At 35.7% G+C, this 27190-nt stretch overlaps 1 protein-coding gene across 6 annotated transcripts in view; it reads right to left on the reverse strand.

Annotated features, from left to right (window-relative positions):
- Window positions 1-3924: 3924 nt before the first annotated feature.
- RPGRIP1L (RPGRIP1 like) overlaps window positions 3925-27190 on the reverse strand; it is a 161689-nt gene continuing 138423 nt past the window's right edge. For 4 of the 6 annotated variants that reach the window (XM_077132453.1, XM_077132452.1, XM_077132454.1 and 1 more), the window contains 4 exons: window positions 25165-25348; window positions 15833-15917; window positions 10509-10642; window positions 3926-8044 (listed from right to left, as the gene is read on the reverse strand). In XM_077132453.1, coding sequence (XP_076988568.1) covers window positions 7932-8044; window positions 10509-10642; window positions 15833-15917; window positions 25165-25348 — 516 coding nt within the window. In that variant the 3' untranslated portion in view covers window positions 3926-7931. Of the gene's footprint in view, window positions 8045-10508; window positions 10643-15832; window positions 15918-25164; window positions 25349-27190 lie in introns of all 6 variants that reach the window. The other 2 variants (XM_077132456.1, XM_077132455.1) reach the window with 1 other exon arrangement.

A 27190-nucleotide genomic window follows, 5' to 3' on the forward strand; every position in this document is an offset into this window, starting at 1 on the left:
CCAGTTCAGAAATCCTATGTTCTGTGTCTCGAAATCTACCATTGTAGGTTTCCATTGTTTTTTTCATCCCATAAGTTCTGTGTCTTTCATTCCCATAAGTTCTGTGATTTGTTTTTTCAGACTTTCAGTTTCTTCTTTTTGTTCTTTCCTTGCCTTCTTTATATCCTCCCTCAACTCATTGATTTGGTTTTTGATGAGGTTTTCCATGTCTGTTCGTATATTCTGAATTAATTGTTTCAGCTCCTGTATGTCTTTTGAACTGTTGGTTTGTTCCTTTGACTGGGCCATATCTTCAATTTTCTTAGTGTGATTTGTTATTTTTTGCTGGCGTCTATGCATTTAATTACCTTAATTAGTTTATTCTGGAGATTGCTTTCACTTCTTTTATCTAGGGTTTTCTTGCTGGATGAATTTGTTGTCTATCTGTTCTTTGACATTCCGTTCAGCTTTGTCTGGACCTTTAGCTTAAGTTTTGTTTAACAGAGGAGAATTTTTCAGTTCTTGTTTTCTTTTTTCTTGCCCTGCTTGTGTGGTGCCTTTCCCCCTCCACACACTTAGGAGGGTCTGCTTAGATGTTATAGACCCTAGCCAGATTTTCCCAGACCAAACTGGCCTCCTATCAGGAGGAAAGAGTCACCTGCATCGGTTTTCCCTAAGGGTGAGACCCAGCAGGTTGAAAGACTTTCCTGTGAAGTCTCTGGGCTCTGTTTTTCTTATCCTGCCCACTGTGTGGCACTCGTCTGCCTGCAGGTCCCACCAGCATAAGATGATGTGGTACCTTTAACTTTGGCAGACTCTCCCTGCTGGGGGTGTGGTGGAGACAGAGGAGAGGTTGTAGGCTGGTTTTAATGGCTTCAAATTACCAAGCCCTGGTGTCTGAATTCCTTGATGGAGGGATTCCACCTAGGTGGGGCTTCACCCCTCCCCTGGGGAAGGCACAGGCTCCAGATAAGTCCCCAAAAGAGCTCACTTCTGCCTATGCCTGGGGCAGTTGCAGCCTGAAAAGTTCTGCTGCTGTATCCAGAGGCAGTCAAGCCTTGTAGATACACAGCCACAAAAACCTCTGTTTCCTTCTTTTTTTTTTCCCCCTTTTTCTGTCAGTCCTGCCCCCTTGGCCCTGGGGCAAAAATGAGCAACCTCCGCTTTGATCAGGTTCACCTAAGCTGGGGGCCTATTTTTAGTAGTCAGAATTTGTTAATTAGTTCCACAATTGGCATTTGATTGTGCCCAGTCTGTGCTGCTGGTTAAGTCCTTTCCTTTCCCCTCTGGGAAGCGGCCTGTGGGGGGAGGGGCACTGGCCCCTACAGCTTTGGGAACTCACGGTTCTGGGTTGTGCTAGCAGTGGGTCCAGCTGGTCCAGACTGGGATATGCTGTGTGTCTGGTCACTGACGTGGCCCCAGGAGCTGTTCTGTACTGTTTCTGGTTATTTAGTAGTTGTTCTCCCATGTATCAGAATGGTTTTTGTTTGACATTTGTTATGGCCTACAAATTCTCTTTCAGTTGTGTCTGAGGTCTGAATTTCAGTCGTAATTTTTCACTTATAGAGTTTCCACTTGTTTCTTTTTCTTCCTATAAAATCCAATTATTGGTCATATTTCTCAATAGTGTCTTTTAATTCCATGAACACAATAAACATTATTTTGGAGTTAGTAGATAACAGCTCCATTATCTAACTACTTATGGATTTTCACTTGTCTGTTATTCTTAGCATTCAGCCATGTGGTCCTTTCTCTGTATACACCAGGTTATTTTTAAATGTGTATCACACATTGTACATAAAAAAAACTGTAGGAACCATTTGAAGATCTGGATGATACCTTCTAGAGGCGATTTACCTTTGCTCTGTTCAATGGCTAGGTTAGGGACTCGGGTAATCTCAGAGCAATTTAATTCATTCAGAGATTGAAATGATTCAAAACAAGGCCTAAATTCCTGTGAGTGCTACTACTTATTCACCATTATTTTCCTGTTGTAGTCTTTGGGGTTTAAGGAGGCACCCAGTTTTTGGTGGACATTGAATTATAATTTTTGTCCCTGAAAGTCCCATGAGTCTGTTCAAAGTTTTGCTCAGCTTCTCAGCTTCTCATCCAAGCTTTTAGGTTGGCAATTGCCTCTAGGGGAAAATCAGTGTTAATGTCTACTTTACCCTACTGGCTTTCCTTCTATTCCAGATCTTGGTACTGCAATTTCTTACAGCCTACATAGCTGGTACCATTTTGATGATTTCAAATACACGCCCCCACCCACCCCCGCCACACCACACACACATAGCTTTTCTAGTTGTTTTCAACAGGAGAGCTGGTCCAAACCATCAAATTCATCATTATCTGGTTCTGTAATAAATGGCCTGGTTTTGTTTATGAATACCATTTAACGGTACTATCTTATTTCAATAGAGTCCATTATTTCAGCTGATTCCTTCTTTCACCTTTTTCCTGTCTTTAAAGGATACCTTCCCCCTTCCAAAATGCCCCTTTCCCTGCCAGGTGAGATGCCTTTCCAAGGCTGCTACTCCTAGTCCTATGCACTTTCTAAGCCCCTTCCTTTCATACCTTCCCTGGCATCCAATTCTCTGAGCCATGAGGTCTCAGACCTGTCCTCAGTATTTCCCCATTCAGGGTAGTGTTTCTTCTTGGGGAACCTTAATTGACATTATCTGTGTGCCATCACCACTAGAATCCAGTCACATTCTCTTCTCTACACTTAAACCTTGCTTTATTCCCCTCTGGTGTGGGCTTCTGAGCTGATGTTTATTTCCCCCCTTACATATAAAGAGATATTTGTAGTATTTTCTTTCTCCTAGTTATGTCATAGGAGTTTTGGAACCCAGAACTCCAATAATACATATTTTTAACTTTTAGATAAGATTATTTCTTACTAAATCTTTTGCCATTGATTTCTAATTTCATTGAATTTTGCTTAGAGAGAATTTAGTCTAAGACTTCAATTTTTTGGAAACTGAGTCTTTCTTTGTGGCTGAGTACATGGTTGATTTCTACAAATGTTTCATGTGCATTCTAAATTGCTTGAGTTAAGCAATCATATTAAACAAATCTTTTAGACTTTTTATTACTATCATTTTTGATCTATCACTCTCTGAGGGTTAAAAATCAACTACTAAAGTTGATATAGCCACAATATTTCATCCATAATTGTTAGTTTTTGCTTCATGTATCTTAAGACTAGTCTGTTAGGTATATATATATATTTAAGGTCATCTCACCTTTGCCCTGTTGTTCCTTTTCCCAGGATAAAATGTTCTTCTTTGTCTCTCATTTTTCCACTTGAACTACATTTTATCTGTTACTGAAAGTGTTACCCTGCCTTAATTTTTACATACTCAATATGTCTATTTTCTGTTTTACAGCTTCTGTTTCTCTTTCTTGGCTAGAAGAGTGTCCCCAGACTTTAGATTATACATATGTTCTCTTAAATTTTCTTCAAAAATTTCTCTTATTTTCCCTACTATTAATTATGGCATGGGTAACTATGACAAAACAGATTTGTAACAAAATAAAAATTGATCTTAATGTCATATGACCTTAAAATTTTTTTGAAACTCCTTACCAGCAATTATTCCTTAGCAGCTCCTTAGCAGCGATTCCTGAGAGTTTCTGTCTCATTCTTTGTTACTTCATTGTGACAAGGTACAAGGAGAAAAGACAGAAAAGTTAGCTTGTTGTTTTTCCTCAGCTTTCATGATGGCTGACTCAGAGGGCCACTGCCATGCTAAATTCAGAAAATTCTAAGACAATGGAACATTTTGGGAAGGCATCTGGAGCTGTAACAGAGGCTGCTATCTAAAGAAGTGGTTGTTGCGCCAAGAAATGACAAGGTAAAGAGGAAGGCAAAATGCGTTTTGGCTAACTAAAAAAGAAGTAGGAGGATGTCAGGTGGAAGGTGATGTTCAGATAAAGTTAGAACAGAACAGATGACAAGAAAATAAAGATCAAGATGCTAATTTTGATTAGAAAAGAAAATAAATGGGGTTCAGTGAAGAGGGTGGTGATGCTGTTGTAGAGATGAGAAAGGTGCAGCTCAGCAAGACGAGGAGCAAAAAGCAGAAGAGAAAGTCCGACAGCATCTACCTCGGGAAAGATGTCATGTTCTAAGTTTGAGCATCAGATTTTACTTGAGAGAAACATGGTTTAATGTAATTAAAAGTATAAGTTACATTGAAAATAAAACAGCAGGAACAAAAGGTTAACAATAGCAGAGATTTGGGCCCTGTTTCTAGGTTATACTGGAAGGTTCAGTCCACTGACAGCAATTTGAAATGGAAGTGAAAATTCTATCTTGCAAGATAAAAGAGATTAGAATGAGAGATGTTTCCTAATTCTATATTTTCAGTTTTTGAAACTTGTCTCTATACCTTTGATATTTTTTAGCTCTCTGGTTAACCCTGGAGGTTGTTTATGTTCTGAACAAAGGGGACATAAAGCTGAGTTTGTTTCCATTCATGGATCTAATTAGGCATGTTGCCCTATCTATAATAAATCATGGGTTTAGTTTTTCTTTGTTAAGGTAGTCTGAGGCCTTCAGGCATGAGTGACTTATTAAAATGTACTCTCATAGTTGGGGATGAATTATCATCCTGATATTGTCAATTGCTTGATAATTTTATATCCCCAAAGCTCTTCCTTGGTTGTTCTGTACTACACAAAGATGACATTTTTATTCTCATATTTGTTCACAGACATGATTCACATTTTGCTATCTAGCGCATAAGGAAATCATTCTAAATTCAGCAATCTTGCCAGTTTGACTCAAAAAACTTATTTTCCATATCCACAAAAATGTTAATCAGATTCTTGTTAGAACATGTGTAAGAACTGGTTTTCATTGTCACAGCTCTTGATGTCAGATTACTACAATAATTTATGTTTTGTTGTGGGAACATGGGACATGCAGACCCTCCCAAGTCACATGACCACCTCTCAGCCCACACTTCTTCATAGCACTTAGAGATTATTCGTGTTTTGTGGTAATGAATGAATGGCAGGAACAGCAAAATTTCAACATGGCCTTTCTTTATTCGATTAAACATATTCTCTACTTATTTTTGAAAAAAACTAATTTAAGTTAAACAGCAATAAACCATGATAATTTAGAAAACATGTTGAAATTGAGAGTGAAGAGAAATGTTCTCTACATAAACTGCACTGTAAACCATAAACTTATTTTGTCAACTGCTTCTCATGACAGTGGCTGGGAATTTGACATTTCTACTGCAGTAGGCAGAAAAAACCTAAACACACACACACACACACACACACACACAAACAAAAACAAAAATGTGAAATAACCCTTCTACACACATCACATGTCTATTTGTATATCCAAACTAAAAGCTTTACAGTCCAGAAAAATGCTAAGCACACTGCGTATGCTGACACCAAAAGTTAGCTGTAAGTTCACACAACTACCTTAAACTGGTGTTATTTGTTCAAGGCCACTGCTGGTGCACCCCTGCTTCCCCAAGCCATATTTCATGGATCAGGCTTGGTGTACCAAGGGAAAATCATTGCACTGTAATCCAAAAGGTGGCGAACTTTTCAATGAACCCTGGTTAAAACAATACAAAGCCAACAAGAATCCTTGGCTAGATTATGAAATCTAATTGAGGTATTCACATGATACTTTTTGATACCATTTACCCATTTTGAAATTTGTTGGTAGCTATTTAATTACTTATGAGTGCTGTGAAACTTAAAATAGTTTAAAGCTGTGCATTTTAAACAGAGAAAAGGAATTTTTAATATTATATTACAGAAACATAAATGTGACAGCAACATGACTAATTTCTGATCTTATCTGAGGTATACATTCCACACAGTTGACTAGATCCCAGAAGTTGTCTAATAAAAAATTCGTCTTTCCACTTAAAGATCATAGGAAGTCAGCAAAATCTGCTTCTTCTCCCTGCAAAACGGGTATTTAGTTTGGGATGTAACGTTTTAAAACAATTAATACAAACCTCCTGGGAGAATACCACAATAAATGTCTCAAAAACCACTCAGTTAATCCCAGGGTATAATCCGGCTGGTTTAAGTTACTGCAGGGAATATTAAGGGCCTTAATGACACTGTAACTGCATAAAGCCAACGAAAGCTGGAAAGAGAGGCCAAAAAGATGAGCTCAGAGTCAGTTGAAGTGACAACAAACATGTGGCTATTTACTAGGATTGGAGAGGTTTAGCCTGCAGATGTTTGTGATCTCTAGAAGGTTTCAGAGGAATGAGTTGTTACAAAGATTTGCAGAGTTTGATGAGCACAAGATTCTTCTTGGAGATGGCAAGCCCCAGGACAGGGAGGCCCAATGGTATACACAGAATTTATAGATTTCTGTGGTCAGATCGTACTCTACTGGTCCCACAATGTACATCAACAAATTAATATTGTACGGATGTCATTTCAAAGCTTCCTAAAGATGAGAGTCATTATTGAAGCCATTAGGGCACAGATGGTTCAAACTATATGCAGATATTCAGACTTGCATTTTTGCATTATAGCTGCTTTTTTTTTTCCTGTTGAACTGTAATGAATTGTCTCATAATCTATTCCATCTTCTTGCCATTAGCAGGCTTTGAATGTTCACAAATAGGAGCAAAGAACTCATTTTCCAGGGCTTTAATCACACAAAGAGGGAATGCCTAATTCTCTAAATGAAATGGTCTGTGATCACTGAAGCAGAGATTTAATATATCACGGCAAATTAGGTAGATTTTAATAAATTACTTATCTCCCTGAATACTTTACATATGCTTAAGAAGGCACATAGCCTGTTTGCAAACAGTGAAAACCCACAGCCTATAAAAATCCTTTGAAGAAAATGACAAATAAAAAAGTAAATTAAAAAATGAAATGCATTATATCCTAGACCTCTAGAGACAATTCCTTTGCAGCACTGATTCACAGCTCCATTAAAAATATCAATTAAATCCTTCAGTGAGATTGGGTAAAAGCTAGAAAATTAACTTTCTGAGCCGCCTTTTGAGGACTGGTTATCCAGATACACCCAAGCACTGTATAAACTTGATGTAAATTTAAAAAATGATAAAAAGATACTCCTTTCAGGTCTAACTAAGCACATCATAATTCGAGTCATACTTTTTATAATTTCTATGTCATAAGCTAAGTTTTCAAAGTGTGTATTTCATATGTGTATATATATGTATCTATATGTTTCCTCTTTATACACACAGACCCCTGGGTTGCATATTACCATTACAAATACATGAAAATAATCCAAGTATGAAGAATTATAATTTGTAAGAAAGAAAACAAAAAAACTTGCAGTAATTTAATAAATTGGTGTCATGTCTCATTCTTTATATTTAATTGATAGAAACTACATGCATCAAAGAAAATGCATACTAAACTTTAATGTGCATAAAATGGATATTAGCATTTTAAAGAGGAAGATTAACATATTAATCCAAGTAATTTTCATATATTGCTTCTAATAAAATGTTCACAGTATAAAACTCTTAATGAGGCTAATCACAGGCATTCCATTTACTGGGACGATTAGGGATAACAGAAGTATTTCTTTTTCATAGGTTTTCTCAGATATATACTTTCTGCTTACTAAAAATAAAAATGGGAATTGCATTTTGGTTCTTCTTAAGAAAACAGTGAAAATGCACATAAACTTTCTCATGCTATCATGTATGTATAAATTATTGAGAAGGAGTGGTCCATTGTGGAAAACTTAAATCTGGAGGGGTGCCAGTCATGGGAAGGAGGGAATAGAAAAATAAACAAATGAAAAAGCATACAAAACTTGATCACTTCAAACACAGGCCTTCCTCCCCCAAATTTCCCATGAATTATGGATTATATACACCAGGATAATTACAAAAATATCATCCAAGAGCTTTCATGTAAGCATTTACTCAGGAGTAGGAGTTCCTGTGGAGCAGATTCTTTCAAGCCTCCAAATCATCTCTATATTCCTCATAGACAGACCGCAGGGCATGGAGTGCTTCGACTGTTACCCTGAGCTTGCCAATACCTTTACCATCTGCTCGCGCATCAAAAACTAGGAAGAAAATAGCAGAAAAAGTGTTAATAACATTCAACAAATTTCTCTTCAGATAGGCCAGCTGAAGACAGTAGTTGAAAAAATGATAACAGCTCTATTACAAAAGTCTGAAGTTTACTGGCATTTCAGAAATCTGAAAAATTAAAGTTTGTCATTTGTTCATGAAGATACACATTTAAAATGTACTGCGTATACATATTGCTTGTGCAGCTAAAACTAATGATCTATCCTGAAATTTACTTAGGGAAAAGTCTATATGATGATGATTCCCACAGAGTATCAGAAATTTTGAACCAGAAAGAAATATAAGGTTTAAAAATGATCAAGATAGGGGAATGAAGGAGAATTTGTTCTAATGTACAGTCTTAACAAATTTCAGAAGTAAAAAGTCACATGATCATAATTTCAAATGGTTATTTATCTTTCCAACATAAAAATTCCATTTAAAATGGATTTTCCATGAAATCAGACAAAGTTAAAATGGCACACCTGGGAATTTTCACTTAAGATCTGTGGCCTGGATTTGAGGTTCCGTGAACTGATGCTGCTGAAAAGTGGATGTAAAATTTTGAGTGTGCATGGGATTTTTGTGGAAGAGAAGCCAGAACTTACAGCGATATTCCAAAGGTAGAATGTTTGATTGAGGTCTTGGGCCTCCACTGAGCTCAGTGGTGGGGCTAGATGGGATGCAGATTCAATAACCAAGACTCACATCTCTCTGTGGACAATGATTCTTGCTAGTGACTAACAGCTAATTCCTGGACTTCATAAATTTGACATTACTTATGAGTTGCTGTAGATTCCTGTTTATATTCCTTGTGTTTTTCCTTAAAGTTCAGTATGTGTGTGTTTCAATTCCAAGAGAATTTATCAAGAAACTTTCAAACAAAACTTGGTATACAAAACTTAGGTGTAGAAAATGAGCAGGCAGGGAGGTTATAGTGGCACTAGCTGGGCCCAGCCCATTCCCCTTAAGTTTTCATCTCTTCTTTGGAGCTTCTCACTTCTTCGCCTGCCATAGGACTAAATAGTAAAATTGTGATGTTACCAATGTCTAATCTTTTTTTTTTTTTTTTTTTTTTAAAGGAAAGACAGAGAGAAGGAAGGAAGGATAGAAGGAAGGAAGGAAGGAAGAAAGGGAAACATCTTTTAAACATTTTCTTGTTTTATTGTATTCTGTTTCTCCGTTTTTGTTACATGGGCTGGGGCCGGGAATCGAACCGAGGTCCTCCGGCATAGCAGGCAAGCACTTTGCCCGCTGAGCCACCGCGGCCCGCCCCAATGTCTAATCTTTTGACTGTTTCCCCAAACATGCCATTAATAGTGTCTATGTCAGAGCATTCTGGTCACCTGTGGCTTTCCAGAATGAGAAGATAGGCTGCTAAACATAAAGGACTGCAAAAAAGATAAAGAATATAAAGTGCAGATAATTTTGGTCATTTTTGTCATACTCTCTTGGTCCTAGTATCTTTAATAGGATTTTAATTAATGTTTTAATTTTCTTGTCATTTCTTCTATACATGTGCTCATCTTCCCTATAGTTCAAGTCTACAAGGATTTTCCAGAACAGGCTTCAAATTTGGTTATTTGGTCTAGTTTGGTTAATTACTTGGATTAATCCTGACTTTTCAGCACTTGACACACATCAAGGACAAGCAGCTTGAAATCTGAACCACAGCCTGGCACTTAAGAGAAGCTCAATTAAGTGTCTGTTGAATGCATGAGCGAATGAGTAAAGAAACCAGGCACTTAACAAATGAGACTAAGGAAACAGCCTCTTTCCCCTATTTATTGTATATGGCCCAGGTCATCCCTGGTCAATGATTTTTTTTTAAAAAGCCATATTTTGCATGTTCTATGCATATTACACAAGAATGGATGGTAGAAATGAAGTGTTGTTGGGAATCACACCTGGTGAGGTGAAAATCCAGGGGAATGCACATTGTCAGGAATTCCTTACTCCTCCCTTCATAATGGTGGGTAAACAGTGATCCAAACTATTCAGTTATTTGCAGTGACTCTATCACTAGACTGCAACACTGAATTAAACAGAAGCCTTGTGTAAGATACTACAGTGATCACTCAGAACAGGCTTCAGGTACAGCATTTTGGAAATTAAGCTTGAAAGCCTGAGGCTTTCATAAACATTAAAAAATCCAGTGGTCAAATTTTTGTCACATTATTCTCCTTTTCCCTCCAACACTAAAAATGAATAATTCCTTATGAAATTTAATGGATTCTTTTTTTTAACTTTCTGTTTTTTCAAAGGAAGGCAAAAAGGGGAAGACATAGAGGGATGAGGAAGAGACTTCCGGCTTCAATAAAAAGTCAGCTTGAGTTTGCAAAGGATTCAACTAATGTGTGACTCAACATCCTTGCAGCCAGCAAAAAAGGTTTTAATAAAGAATTTGGATTTCAGCAGTTGTTGGTTGTACGAGTTGAGCAACATTTCCACCCGTACCATCAATATTCTGCTCGATAATGTCTCTCCCTTCCTGAAACATGTCAGCGAGGTCGACCTTAGCAATGCCGATGTCCTCGCACTCCAGATCTTGCTCATCCTCTGGAGGGTCACTGACCACAGTGAAGCGAACACTGAGTAGAGAGAAGAACACAGCAAGTCATTAACAAGTAAGAAGAAAACCACCAAGAAACTTGATTTCCAAATGGCCTCTTGTCATTAAGTCTGAAATAAAAAGGCATTTTAGTTGAGAGAAGCTATTATATGAACTATTAGAATTATTATGACACCCAACTTTCATATGACCATGAATACACTTTTCTAAGCATTGATTAACGTTTATCTCTAGAATCTGAGAAAATCACGAGGCAAAGGGAAGGACCAGATATTCATTGTAATACATACTATCTGATCATTTTTGACACATCTACTTTTAAGGCTAAAAGGAGAAAGTGAATGAAGACAACAAAGGTTAGGTCAGTATTTTGTACAGAAATGCAACAAGCTGTTAGCACAACTTTGCAGTTGCTACTAAGCAATTTAATCGATTTGTATATTCAACAAAATGCACAAATCACAATCCCTGGGAAACATTCTGAATCATGTTAGATAAATATTGTAGCTCTGCCCAAAAGCTATATAAAATATTTGCATTACTTCAGCAATCTCTTAACTTTCAATCATAGCATCCAAGTTTTATTTTACATTTAAACATAAAATTGTAGCGTTCTAATGGAACTGATTTGAATTAGTGGCTTATGTGGAGGCCAAACACACTGAGATTGACCAAATGGCAGGAATTTACAGTTAAGTACTTTTTTGATATGTCTTGGCAGCATAGCTTAAACCATGAATGCTTGTAAACTTTACTGTTTTACAGTTTTCAAAATATATCCATCCCAAGTCAGAAACAAAACAAGAAACATAAAAATCTAAGTCTCTGAGAAATCATGTCTTAAAAACACAAACAAAATCCTTTGCAAACGCTTAAACATGAACATAATATTTTAAAACTAATTTGCTGAAAATAAGTATACAACATTTCATTTCTTTACTCTATTCCTATGTTTTTAGTCAGCAATACATTTTCATTAGAAAACAGAAAATGCTTAAATTGAAATCAAAGTTAACACCTATTCTCTCAACAAATAATTATGAAGAATGCAGATCCTGGCCTGAAAATAGGTAAGATGGATATTTTATAAGATGTATAGGGTAGAGGGATAAAAATGGAATGGTTAAGGGCATCCATTCTAAGTTCAAATTCTAGCTTCCCTATTTATCAGCAGTGTGACTTTGGGCAAGTTACTTAATCTCTCTGGTTTCAGTTTCCTCACTTGTAGAATGGTGAGAGTGATTGGTATGGGTGAACCTCATAGGGCTGTTGTCAAGGACAAATGAGATGATACAAGTAAATGGTGTCTGGAACACAGCAGGCACAGAGTAAATGTTTGCTTTTTATTATTACTATTTTAAATCTAGGTTGAGCTGCTTATACTACATTTCTAAGGGGAGAAAAAGAAGGCACGAGAAGGGCTTGTTTCAATTAAAAATTCAGTCAGATTCCCAAATTACACACTGACTATATCACTCAATTAAACAAGAATGATGGTGAAAGAAGTGGTCCTAAAATGAATGTGCATGGAAGAGTGAGAATTAAAAGTGATATTTTTTGCATATTTTATATCATCAGACTTACAAGAAAGATAGAAGCTACACAGATTGTAGTAATACAGGATCTTATATCTAAGGATCACATCCATATCACTTTACAAATGCCGACTATTATCTCCACTGAATATATAAGAATTCTGAAACAAAAGGGAAGAAAAAAAAGCCTCCCAAGTAACAAAGAGAGGGTTAGAAATAAAAAATGCTACATTTCTGGCTTTAAATTTTATAGAGAACAAAATGAGATGTCAAATACAAAATTAAGACATTCAGCTAGAGAATTAAGCTGAAAGGGGAGGAAAGAGGAAAGGATACAAAAATAATTAAAAAAATGAACACACACACATACACTCCCCCCATCCTTCTTAGAGCTTATCTTTAAACCTGACCAAAGAGGTAAAACCTTGTTCCATGCCAAGAGGCTTACAGTCTAGTATGAGAACAGACACATGGTATAGAAGCCAAATACCCAAGCAGAAGTAAAAACAAGAAATACTACATCAGCTGCAGCTTTCTATTCTCACCGCTCCTTTCTGTGACTCTCAACTGCTCAGTGGCTCCTGCCTTCTAGTTTATCCACCATGTCTCAGAATGTGTCTAGATATTCCTTCATGTCTGGAATTCCCTCTGCCTAGAATGATCTTCTCTGGGCTCTGCGACTTGATTGGGTCCTCTCATCTTCATTAACCAGCTTAAATGTCACCTCCTCAGTTTTGCTATTCCTGTTATTTTCTATTTTAGAAACTTGTTTAATTTTCTCCTAGAACTTATCTCAATACGTAACTTGTTTGTTTATTTGTTATTGCCTGTCTTCCTCACTGGGATTCAAACTCCATGAGGGCAGAGACTTTTTACCTTGTTCACCATTTTGGCTCCTGATACTAGCTAGGGGATGAATAAATACTTTGGGCTGGTGAGAGGGGAGTTCAGTGATAGAATTCTTGCTTGCCATGTGGGAAACCCGGGTTTGATTCCTGGCCCATGCACTTCCCAAACAAAGAAGCAAACAAAAGCAAAAATTCAACAAATGGTGCCGCAATAAGGGATACTCGCATGGAAAAACAATGAACTGTGATCCCTGAAATATAGCATACAAATTTTTAAAAAAATTGAATTACTTTATGCAGCAAAATGGGGGTCCTTACTGAAAGCTGGTACAGTTAGGGAAGGTTTCTTGGAGAAAGCAAGGCTTTTGAGATTTAGATCTCAAATATTACTTGCTATTATTTAGAAAATTAAAAGGCACTAAAACTCCTTAAATCATTTAACCTGATTTTTAATTCTTTCCTCATTTGGAAATAATTCATTTTTACATGAAAGAGGCCAGAACAGCCTATGGCTCATGTGTGAATCTTGATATTGGACGCTGATGATTAGTTCAGATCTTTAACACTGGCAAAAGAAGAAATGAAACCAGAGGGAATCTTAAGTCAGTGTCAAAACCATGACTTCAAGTAAATAATTTTTAAAGTTGCATTTCAATGTGTTGTCTCCCTGTTAAAGTGACACTTGTACATTTGTGAATACAGCATGGGACAGAATGTAAATGCACTAAAGACAATTCACTTTACAATGTATACAACTTTATGCACATTGGGAAGCACCGGTCAAATTTCTCTGTCTCTATAAATTATCGCCAATGTTAAAAAGGGCTGTTGTCTGAGAAAATGAAGGAGATACACTAAGTCAAGTCAAGTAATGTAAGTCCTGAGTATTTTAAAAAGGTGAGAACATTCATTGAAATAACAATGGGCTTTTAGCTGTTGAAAAATGCTATTATAAAACCTTTTTCTTTCAAAAAATGATGCAGTTGTGGGAGAGGACATGGACTATGAACACAGTTGTCAGAGGTGCATACAGCTGGCACCTGGAGTCATCCCTCGGCTGGTGTTAGCCAGAGTCGGTCACTTTGCACTTGCAATGCCTCCCCGTCTTTCTCAAAAATGACAAAAAATATTTGTGTGCCTGTGTGACATTTGATGATCTTTAGAAAAAACAATGACAGGAGAGTGGGAATCATTACAATTACCATGGATTTAAAAAACAATGCTATTTTGGAACAAATCAGTAAGTCTTTTGAGGAAAGACAGGTCTAAAATTAAAGCAGACCCTGCTTTTTAAAAAAAATAACATTTTAGAGAAAACAAAAACCATTCTCCTCCAATGAAGAGTGTTGCTTATAATATGTTTTAACATTCCAGAAACAAAGTGAGCATGGAGACAGACAAATAAGACTAATGGACTGAAAAGTCCTGGTCCAGAGTGTGTCCATGGGGACAAAGCTCAGTCCTGGTCAGAGATGACCTAGCTTACAGATAACTAGATGGAGGTGGTATGACCAGTGCTGTTTAGTCACAAGTGACCTGAGATAACCTTAGGGGGACTGGTGGTTGAGGGAGCCCTAAAAGAAACTGAATTATACAAAGTGAATAGGTAAAACTTAAGTGGTGATCTACCACCCTGGGAAAAACAGGAACTCAAGCTTATTAATGTGGTTTTACCTACCACCCCTTCTTCAGAAGATAAAAATGGAGATCCAAAGAAATGATACACATATTTCAAGGAGTTGTTGAAAAAAACCACCAGATACCAAGAGCTGAGAATTCCAGTCTCCCTTCCTGAAACAAGATAAAATGCTAGTATGGAAGCTCATTTAAGAACTATTTCTTTAATGTTCTCCTCGTGACCTCTAGGAAAGGTTAGAACTTGAGACTCCATCTTCAAGGCAGCAAGAGGCTGTACCATCGGTGGACCACAAAGACAAGGAGAAGAGAACAACAGAGAGATAAAGGATCCACTCAAGACAAAAAGGAGAGCCAGCAAAAGGTATGGTTCAATCCAGCTCAGGGATTAATGGAAGCATGTAGATATCTTCAAACTGCACAGGTGGGAGCTCATATGCAAGCACTGACTTATTAAAATCATGCTTTTTCTCTTCTCAAAAGGGCATACTCTCTCTACCAGAATTGACAACTGCCATATTCAAATTTGCAAAGTAAAAAAAATGCATTCAAAAGAGAATACTATGAAATGATGATTTTTTAAGCAGTGAGAGTAAGATAAAAATTAGTCTGAAAGAGTATTACAAACAATAATGTCAATATTACAACTGCTTGCAATGAACATTTACTGAACACTTACTATGAGTCAGGTACTATTCTGACTGCATTAAATGTATTATCTCAATTATTCTTTAGAACAACGCTATGTGGTATTACTGCCTCCATTTTACATGTAAAGAAAATGAGGGATAGGGAGGTTAAGTAACTTGCCTGGGGTCAGACAGTCAATAAATTATGGAATAAAATTTATACCCAAGCCACCCGGCTCCTGAGTGTGCTTGCTCCTTTCAACCACAGTTAATACTCTTTACAGTTGCACTTGAATGGCAATGGCATACTTTATATATAGTGCATTGCCTTTGGGTATCCAAAGTACCACAGGATCCTTACAGTCACTCTATTTGGCAGGCAGGGCCACTGTATTTCTGGGAAAAAAAAGAGACCCAAAGAGGTCACATATTCACTCAAGGTTATAGCAAGTCAGAGTATCCATGGGCTCTGATTTCTCATCTTGTGTTTTTTTCACCACCCCACCATGGTACAGAATCCACTTTATATAAGCATCAAATAATTTAGAATGCTCAAATGTACCTTCTATTAGGCATCTCTTGTTTTTGTAATATAGCTTTTAAGACGTCTCTCTTTGCTTGGTTGTTTTCTTTATCCACGTAGATCACTAGGTGATAAAAAAAATACATAAAAGGAAGTCACTCAGGAATATGCTCACATTAGTACCATCTGTATTTTTATGAATACCTGTTTTTAAAGATGCAAGTCATGCCACCTCACTGGTATGCCTGGGAATAGAAAGTAGCTCTGGAAACCAGAATCAAATCTGAATAGTCATGTGATCCAATGTCATGTCACTGGCGGGTTTATGTGCACTGTCAGGAAAGATATAAGCAACATCTAAGAGTGCCACATTGCTGTCACTGCCTGTTAATGGCACTGGCAGTCATGACGGTAAAAGCCAGCAGTCTTTATTGCTTTGTATTTGAGGGATTTACTGGATTTTCTTTCACCCATGAAGTGAGTGATAATGATAATATATGGCAGAGTGCTTGTCCTTTCTGACAGCTTTGGTAATTTAATCCTCCTCACCTGCCACTATGTGCAATAAAAGAGGCATCTAGTATGTTGGGTAGAGGAAATCCACAGGCTGACATTTGCTGGTGTTTGGGTGGGGAACATGGGAGAGAAATGTGGAGGAACTAGAGAGAGGTGTTTGAAGGTACGAAGTCCGTCTGGTTGTCTTGTTGGCAAACAAGAATGTAGACAGACTTCACTTAGCTAAGATAACTAGATAGCTTATCTAAAGTTCCACCAGGAAGAAGATGCTGAACACTTGAAACCACAAGTAAGCATCTGTGCTTTGGGAAAATGGTACCTTAAGAGTGTGAATGCTTTGATTTTCAACCTGATTATTTTTTCTCAGTTTAACAGTTGTATGGCCATGTCTTAACTTTTGAAGACATTTCTTTTTCTGATGCCATTTTGGAGGTAAAAGTTCCTCTGTGGCCAAGTCTCAATTTAGAGATTATCCCTGACCAAAAGTAAGCAAATGGTCAAAGATACCCCATACGAAGCCACTCCTCAGGCTTTGCTGGGACCAAACATTATTTCATGAGAATACTTCTGTGGACAGTTTTGGCTCAATCCCAAATACAATGCTATCAATTTATTTAATTTCTTGGCTCAGCTGAACAAATATTAACTGAGTGCCAAAGAGATGCCTGGTACGAGGGTAGGAGACACAAAGGCAGGGGTGGGTTTGTGGCTTTAAGAGAAGGTAAGAAGAAGTAAAAATCATTTAAGACATTCTGGAAGCCAAATTGAAACAGTGACTCCAACTTATTGCTCTTTGCCCGATACCACATTAGTAAATGTGACTAATTATATAGGGTACTGAGATTAACAAGAGTCCATGAAGACCAACACAAAGGTTGGTCAGAGTACTTTTTAAACATAGTGTTTTACTTATTGATGCTAAAAAAAAAAAAAAAGTCATGTTAATAGATGAGTTCCACTAACGCTTGGAGAGAAGACCTCATTTTTAGAGGCCACCAGTACACTAAGCCATATGGGAACTTTTTTTCAAATGTGAATTTTTTGTTGTTGCTCCTGATCATCAATTCAAGATGTGGCAGACCACAGCTTTTTAGACTTCAGCGCCTAAAACTTTTATGCCATACTGTCTACATCATTGGAAGACAAAGGTAATCTCAGTGATTAAAAAAAAAAAAGGCTGTAAATTTCAAAGTCCAGCATCAAAGAATGGTCTTTCAATTTATACTTGGATCAGTTCTGAAGAATTTCAATGGCTTTTAAAAAAACATCAATGAAATTGGTAAAAAGTTTGGTTTAGTTGGGATGCCATCTGCTTCTACTTCAACCAATTGGCCAGTAGACTATATTTCCTTTTCGTTTAACAAACATTAAAATAGTGATAGACACAGTTTATTGAGCCATATTCATATACGCAATAGTTTTCTCAGCTGCAATCACATGGTGACCCACATTTTACAGAAGATGAAACAGACTCAGAAAAGGTAACTACTTTGCCAAAGGTCACCTAGCTAGAAAGTGGCAGAAGCAGAAACTGAACCCAGCAACATCTGCCTCCAGAGCTCCATGTTTTCAACTTCCATGCTCTAATTCCTCCCTCTTCCATATGAAGCCAAACTTCTCCTGTTTAAGCTGCAGACAGTTTGTTAGTATAAGGTGGTCTGGACTTTGAGAGATATTCCCATAACTATATCAAGGGACATCAACTCATTCTCTTTTTATTCTTTCATAAAGAGATAATGCTTATATAACCTAGTCCAGGTTCTTGAAGTCAACTCTCTTGGCTGAAAACTTAAAAGATTCAATTTTGAAAAAGCTCAAGCTAATTATTAATAAGTTTAGTTTTCCAAAGGTATACCAAATTAGAACTAGTATTCTCTTGTTGGCACACACAAGACATGACATAGATTGCCTTAATCTAGTACAATAGTTCTCAGTTTTTAAAGGGGGAATTGGTGTCCCCTTTTTTAAAAGGAGGGCTTTTAAAAATATAGATTTCTGAGCTCCATCCCTAGAGTTTCTGATTCAGTAGGTTTAGGTGTTAAGGCCTGAGAATCTGCACTTCAAACAAGTTCCCAGATGATGCTACTGCTGCTGGTCAGGAGATCACACACTGAGAACCACTGTTAGCCCAAGATTCCTTTGCTTGATCTCTGAATAGGATTAGGAACTATTGAACACTTTTGTGTTGCCCATTAGGCACTGTGGGAAGTAGTGACACTTTGGCCACCTCTAAGGAAGTCATGATCCTAAGACATTCATTTGGTGTTCTATAAAAATCTCAATTTCAAAAATTCAAAATACATCCTTTAAAAAACGAGTATGACTGGCAAACCTGATCCAACAGTATATTACTGGGATTATATACCATGACCAAGTGGGATTTATTCCAGGAAAGCAATGGGAGTTCAATTAAAAATCGATCAATGTAATTTACCACATTAACAGAATGAAGAGAAAAACCACATGATCATCACAATTGATACAGAAGAGGCATGTGATAAAACCCAACATTCTTTCATGATGAAAACACTCAGAAAACTAGGAATAGAAGGAAACTTTCTCAACATGATACAGAACATTTTTGAAAAACCCATAATCAATGGTGAAAGACTGGACGTTTGCTCCCTAAGATAAAGAGTAAGACAAGGGTCTTATTCGACATTGTACTGGAAGTTCTAACCAGAGTAATCAGGCAAGAGAAAGATTAAAAAGGCATCCAAATAGGAAAGGAAGCAGTAAATCTATTTGTATTTGCAGATGACATGATTGTATATATAGAAAATCCCCAATAATTCACAGGAATGTGACTAGAAACAATAAGCAAATTCAGCAAAGTTGCAGGACACGTGCAGAAAGTGGGTTTTTATATACCAGTTGGGTTTCCATATACCAGTAATGAGTAATATGAAAAGGAAATAAAGAAAAGAATTCTATTTAAAATAGCATCTACAAGATTAAAATATCTTGGAATAAATTTAACTAAGAGGTGAGAGACTTGTGTATTTAAAACTGTAAAACATTGCTGAAAGATATCCAAGAAGACTTAAATAATGCAACAATATCCTGTGTTCATGGATTGGAAGGTGTAACAGTAATAAAATGTCAATACTGTCTAAAGTGATCTACAAATTCAATGCAACCCCTATCAAAATTCTAGCAGCCACTTAAAAAATATTTTTATTGACAAACACATTCTTAACATACAAACACCCCATACATGGTGTACAGTCAATGGCTCACAATATCATCACATAGTAGTATATTCATCACCATGATCATTTTTAGAACATTTGCATCACTCCAGAAAAAGAAATAAAAAGAGAAAAGAAAAAACTCATACATACCATACTACTTACATCTCCCTCCCACTGACTGCTAGTATTCCCATCTACCCAATATATTTTAACCCTTCGTCCTTCTATTATTTCTTTATTCATATTTTTAACTCATCTGTCCATACCCTAGATAAAGGGAACATCAGACACAAGGTTTTCACAATCACACAGTCACACTGTAAATGTTGTATCTATATACAATCATCTTCAAGAAACAAGGCTACTGGAACACAGCTCTACAGTTTCAGGTACTTCCCTTTAGCCATTCAAATATACCATGAACTGAAAAGGGATATCTATATAATGCACAAGAATAACCTCCAGGATGACCTCTCGACTCTGTTTGAAATCGCTCAGCCACTGATACTTTACTTTGTTTCATTTCTTTCCTCCCCCTTTAGGTTGAGAAGGTTTTCTCAATCTCTTGATGTTGAGTCCCAACTCATTCTCGGATTTCTGTTCCAAGTTGCCAGGGAGGTTTTACCCCTTGGAGTCATATCCCACATAGGGAGGGGAGGGTAGTGAGTGTCTTTGCCATGTTGGCTGAGAGAGAGAGATGCCATATCTGAGCAATAAAAGAGGTTCTCTGGGGGTGACCCTTGGGCCTAATTTTAAGGAGATTTAGCCTACTCTTTCTGGGGATAAATTTCAAGGGAACAAACCCCAAGATCAAGGGGTTTATTTAGCAGCTGTTTTTTGAGAAATGGAAAAGTGGATCTTAAAATTCATATGGAACGACAAAGGGTCCCAAATAGCCAAAACAATCTTGAAAAAGAAGAACAAAGTTGGAGAAGTCACATTTCCTGATTTCAAAACTTACAACAAAGTTACAATAATTAAAACAATGTGGTACTGGCCTAAAGACAGACATATGGACCAATGGAATAGAATTGAGAGTCCAGAGATAAATTCACACATCTATAGTCAATTGATTTTTGACAAGGGTGCCACAGCCATTCAATGGGGAAAGAACAGTCTCTTTAACAAATGGTGTCAGAACAACTGGAAATCCACATGCAAAAGAATGAATGTGGACCCCTACCTCTCCTACATACAAAAATTAATTACAAATAGACAATGACCTAAATATAAGAGCTAATATTATAAAACTCTTACAAAAAAAAATATAGGGAAGTATCTTCAGGACCTTGTAGTAGGCAATGGAGTTTTAGATTTCACACTGAAAGAACAAATAACAAAAGAAGAATTAGATAAACTGGATTTCATCAAAAGGAAAAGCTTTTGTAGATCAAAGGACTTATATAAAGAAAGTGAAAAGACAACCTACAGAATGGGAGAAAATATTTGGAAATCATATATCTGATAAGAATTTAATATCCACAATACAAATTAACTCCTATAACTCAATAACAAAAAGACAAACAACCCAATTAAAAATGGGCAAGGAATGGAAGAGACATTTCTCCAAAGAAAATATTCAAATGGCCAGTAAGTATATGAAAAGATGCTCAAAATCATTAGCTATTAAAGAATGCAAATTAAAACTACGATGTCATACTACCTTACACCTATTAGGATGGCTATTACTAAAAAAACTGAAAATCAGTATTTGTGAGGATGCAGGTAAACAGGAACCCTTGTATGTTGTTGGTCAGAATGTAAAATAGTGCAGCTGCTGTGGATAATGGTTTGGCAGTTCCTTAGAAAGTTAAACATAGAATCACCATATGACCTAGCAATTCCACTACTAAGCATATACCCAAAGAACTGAAAGCATCAGATATTTGTATACTAAAGCATTATTCATACAAGCCAAAATGTGGAAGCAGCCCAAGTGTCCATCAACAGAAATGGATAAACAAAATCTGGTATATCCATATAATGGAATATCATTGAGCTGTAAAAAAGAATGCTACAACATGGATGAATCATGAAGACATCATGTTGAATGAAATAAGCCAGACACAAAAAGACAAATATATCATTTCTCTTACATGAAATACTTAGAATGAGCAAATTCATAGAGTCAGAAAACAGAATAGTGGTTAGCAGGGGTGCAGGGAAGGGGGAATAAGGAGTTATTGCTAAATGAGTATGAGTTTTGGTTTGGGATGATGAAAACGGTCTGGAAATGGTGAAAGTTAATAGTATTGTCAATGTACTTAATGTCAGAGTTGTCCACTTAAAATGGTTAAAATGATTGTCGTGTTAGGTATATTTGATCCCAATTAAAAATACATAAATTATAATAAAAAGTGATTCTGGAGATTCTGAAAAGTTAAGCTGTTTACCTTCCATTTTCATCAGAAGTCACAATTGTTAAGGACTTGCTAGATTTTAATATAAACTAACTGAAAGCATATGTCTCAAAAAGGATACACATCAGCAGTCCAAAAACTTGAGTTAATTTTGAGTTGTTTATTATTAAAAGCACATCCCTCACTTCAGCAGGTTGGAGAAATCCTTACATTCTCTATCAGTGTCATAATGGCAGAGCAAGAAATGCAGATGGTTTAATTATAAAGGCCTGGTAACCCTGAATCTTGGGTAATTCTGTATTAAAGTGTTATTCTTAAATCTCAGCCAAATTTCCCCTCCCATTAGTGACAAAATTTAAAGTTCTACATCCTCTTCACCTTCTGAATTAAACTTTAATTGTTCCAAAAAATAGACTGCTCAATCCTTAGAGACTAAGGTCCCAGATCTGTATGTGTCTCATAAAAACTCTGGACAATTTCATTAATCTTTTTCCTTCCCATTGTCAATTCCCTAGAAGGTTTATTCAGTCCAGACAACATTCTTCAGACCTACCATTAATCTTATTTTTTCCCAAACTATTTTCTTGCTTTCTCAGCAATCTCTGAGCAGAATTTTCAAGCACAATAAAATACAAATGTTTTGTTTTCACTATCAATGTCTAGCAAGTGAATTTGATTTTGTTTTTATTTTTCATTGTTTGTAGCCCAGAGATATATTTTTTGTATGTAGCTGAAACTAGTATTAGTCCCTCTTAATAAAGACCCAAGTTAGATTATGAATGATCTGGGGGTTACTAGACTAAACCCCTTATTTCTATATACCTAATTTAGGTCTCAGAATACAAATCCCTTTTGTATAGATGCTAGTAATAGTGAGGCTAAAATCATTGCTAAGTTCTGTTAACCTCTCTACTGGTATGCTGTTCAAACAGTAGATAGCATGTACTACTACTAATTGCCCTCTAAATTTTCCATTTGAATGAAAAAGTCAGTTTGGAAATAAAATTACTGTCATTAACATTTAATGAGGTTTTGAAGACTTAAGGCTACATTATGTTAAGCTTCTGTATCAAGTAACAAGTGAACGGTAAATCATTATAATAATTAGATGAGATAGTTACTTATTAACCAAAGGTTAAAGGAGATGTCCCTGCAATGAAGGAGATACAGATAGAATAATTTAAAAATGACCATTTTCATTATGTTATGCTTAAGTGAAAAAGAAAATAAAACCTTCCATGAGGTTAATATTAATTGTTTCTCAAATTTCCTGATAATCTAGTACTTAATTTTTCAAATACAGTATAAATAAGACAGCATTACTTTGCTTCTGAGCACAAACTACATTCTCCTTAAAATTCTCAAAATCTCCTAAAATTACTTCAATTAATCCTGAAAATTCAACATAGTTAGATTTCAACAGGTATGAACAGAAGCTGAATTCACTTCTTACATATCATGTTTTCTTGCTGCTGTCAAATAGCTAATTCATTAGAAACATAAGCAACCCTTAAAAAAATTAACTAGTAAGGTAAATTTCATTAAAGGAAAAAAAAAAAGAAAAAAGAAATCAAAACCAACTAATGAATAAAAATTCCCAAACAAACCTAGGTATGTATAACCATATAAGAATGAACAAAATTCAGGACCCTTGAGTATGTACCACAGGTTTCATTCCAAAGAAGGATTTGCATTTCTCTTAAGCAAATGGAAACATCTGTTTTGTTCCATGGCCAAGTTTCTCAATGTAAAATCAATTCCTAAAAAATTAAAAACAATTTTGTTGCCAGTTCAACCTAACATTTTTCTGCTGACCTTTACAAGGAATAAGATAAAAATCAAAGGAGTATCTCTGCCTCTTTTTTTTCTTGTGTGCCTTCATTAAAATTAGTTGACTAAACAATTCTTTCATTATCAGTATTTTGGTATGTTTTACTTTCCTGGTTCTTCTCAGCAAAGGATCTCTAACAAGCTTGAAGGAACAATTTGGAAATGTTTTTGTTAGATTCAAATGAATGAAAGGAAGGAGGAATCATATTCCCGTCCTGACCACACTACTTATTTCTCCCGTGATTTTTCAACCCACCTGTTATTACAGAATTATAGAATTTGAGCTGGAAGGTATCTTAGAGAACGCATCACTTTATAGTTGAGAAAAGGGAACCTGAAATTGAAACATTTTGCTGAAGTTCACATAACCAATAAGAAAAATGGATATAGGAAGGACTAGACTAGACTAGATCTCTGGGTACCTAAGATTACTGTCTGAGTGATGAACACATTTCTAAAAATAACAGTTGGGAAAAAAAAAAAAGCAACAGGAGCATTTGTAACCACAAATCCTGCATGTTTATACATGTTGGTTACAATGCAATCTGAAATTGGTGAGAGAAAAAAATTAGTGTTCAACTAGCATGAGTTGTCCTGGTTTGCTAAAGAGAATGTAACATCCATCTTTATGGTTCATTTTTTTTGAATGCTGTATGGCGGGGGTCACATTTCATTCCTTTTCAATGTGAGTATCCCGTTATTGCAGCAGATGGTTCATTTTAATGTAGGGCTTGAAGAGGACTTAAAAGCAGTTTTAACTTATGGTCAAGGCAGCCTGATTTTTTATTTCTAAATAGATACTGATTATCACATACTATTCTTAAAAAGCTCCTTCAAACTGATTGATCTAAGAATTTACAAGGTAACTATTGGGTCTGTACTGTTCAAGTAGACTTACATGTCAATTGGGTGACAGAGTAAGCCCTAAGCAAAAACCTAACTGCTGCTATGAATATATGTGTGGGCTAAATTATGAAAGGCATTATAAGAGCTTATGTTTTATTCAGTTAAAACCCTGAATGTGTAGACACTGGGAGATATGTATAGATATCCATATACTGTAAACACATCTATGTAACGACAAGACATTAATCAGAAAGGGAGAAAACAGAAGATCATTAAATGGTTTGAATCAAATGATAAAAAACAGTATTTTTTCCCTTGAAATATATTCTTGACTAAATTTAATTGTAGGCCCAGGTGGTATTTTTCTATTGATACCATTACATAGCAGGAACAGCTAGAAACATTGTTTTCCTGCTGTTCTTGTTTTCTCTAAAATTTAGAACTATGTCAAATTCATTTTTCTAATCCTTATGCTATAGGTTCACTTTTTATTAATCTATATTGACAAGAATTCCACAAGTTTACATGACTATTAGAGAATTAAATTTTCTCCTTGTTCTTTTGGCTTCCTTTATTGAAAAAAAAAGACTAAGAAAAATCTGTATTACAAATACATCATACATACCATTGCTATAGTTATAGTAGACCCACTGCCCAATCTTGGGTTTTGGAAGTGACACAGGGGTCTCTTCAGCAGGAAGACTGTAGAATCGGCACTCAACAAATAGACGTTGGATAGTGTCATCTTTGGTTACTCGAGAATCATTAAGGCTTAGAGCTATGATCTCAATTCGCATCTTTTCTGATGGCTAAAGAAAAGAACAAAAACAAAAAACAAATAAACCCCAATATTTTATTCTTTTTTACTATCAATTTTAAATAAAACATGGATTTCTATTTTGGAACGCACTGTACACTACTGTATAGTTACACATGATAGATTATTCACGACAGAGAGAGAGAATGAGATTCTAATGCCCCAGGGTTTGAAGTTAACAGTGTCATGGCAATAGTCTCCTGATTTACATTTCAGGCTATAAATACCCCACTACTGGTCTATCAGGAGTGAAGATTATGAGATCTTCATCTCCAATTGTTTTCAGAATGACAAGTATCAGTTGGCCTTGTTTCAAATCATGTAATGAAGTACATGTTTATCACTGCTTTTATTTAATTTTCAGTACCTGAGAAAAGTTTCACTTATTCAGAGATCAAAGCCTGTTGAATACTTCATAGCTACTATGTTAATATATGTAGCTAGATGAATCCATATTAATTAGAGCAGAAATTATAGTTCATTCTCTCATATACTCTGCCATAACATATTTCATTCAAGAAATCATACATTGTCAAAAAAGGAAACAAAATTTTAAATCTAATTTAATATATATACTTTCTTGCAATTTATTTTCTATTTTATTTTTATTGAATTAACTAAAATAGTCATTTGTTTTATTTTTTACTTTGACCCTTTTTTGGATCCTTTTACTTCGATGTCACATACATTATTATGGGAATCATAAATGTTTTCTTGAGTAATTATTTCAAATAATTAATAGACTGTGATTTAAAACTTAGATTGCCTGAAGCTAATTCCTCAGTTAATTTTTTAAAGTTGTTCTTTATTATGGAAAATCCCTCTTCACAAAATTTAGAGGCATGTTACCATAAATTGTATAACTTAAAATAATAAATAGAAAATCCTGCAAATATTACCTTTTAGGAATTCATTGTTAAATACAAATCAATGTGCAAATCTGCTGCAGTGATTACTTAGATATTTCAAAGCACATAATATAATTAATCAGATTGAAAAGCATAAGTATCTTATTGTAAAAATATCCTCATAAAGAACAATTTCCATTGCTGTCAAACTCCCTCAATATTTGATGAAGTAATTTTCCCCCCTTCTTTCAAAAGACATTTTCTTTTATTATGTATTCTAAGACACTTTAACTAAAAACCCAAATCTGAATATTTCAATAAGGTTATTTTATTATTCAGTAGATTCATGGAAATTTTACTAGGATGACAGAGAAAATTCCACACCATTCTGTCTCCACTAATACAGGTACAAGGCTGCAGCTGGCAATATTACTAGGATTAGCATAGTATGATGAAATATTTAAAGGAAAATTTTTTCTAAAACCTAATAAATCAAATGACTGCCAAATGTCATTAAAGTGATGGTCTTTGACTTGAATATGCTTTTCATATTCAAATTTGAAAAGAAAGAGATGAAAGCCTGGAAAGGTTACTTGGTTTCAACTAATAACCTCAAGCCCTCTCCATTCACGTGCATAAAAAATGAAGTTGGCTCTATTGTCTAATCTCAGTTCAGAAAAGCCCTTCTTCGCTTGCTGAGACTAACATGGTAAAGAAAATATTTTAAATTATATATTTTTTTCTTAAAATGTGCTTTGGTTGTCAGAATACTGCACACATATATTTCATAATTCTAATTTATATGCAGCACAATGTGTAATTAAGTCTTTTCCATAACTTGGAATTTAACAAACCTAGAATTGTTATAACAATAAATATCTTATAAAACAATCTTATAAAACATCTGCACAAAATAATTAGAGGAAGTCAGCTACAGAAATGCAAAAAAAGTATAAACATTTATTTCTACCTTGTGAAGATAAGGA

This window comes from Tamandua tetradactyla, chromosome 16 (assembly GCF_023851605.1).
Source record: "Tamandua tetradactyla isolate mTamTet1 chromosome 16, mTamTet1.pri, whole genome shotgun sequence".
NCBI lineage: Eukaryota > Metazoa > Chordata > Mammalia > Pilosa > Myrmecophagidae > Tamandua > Tamandua tetradactyla.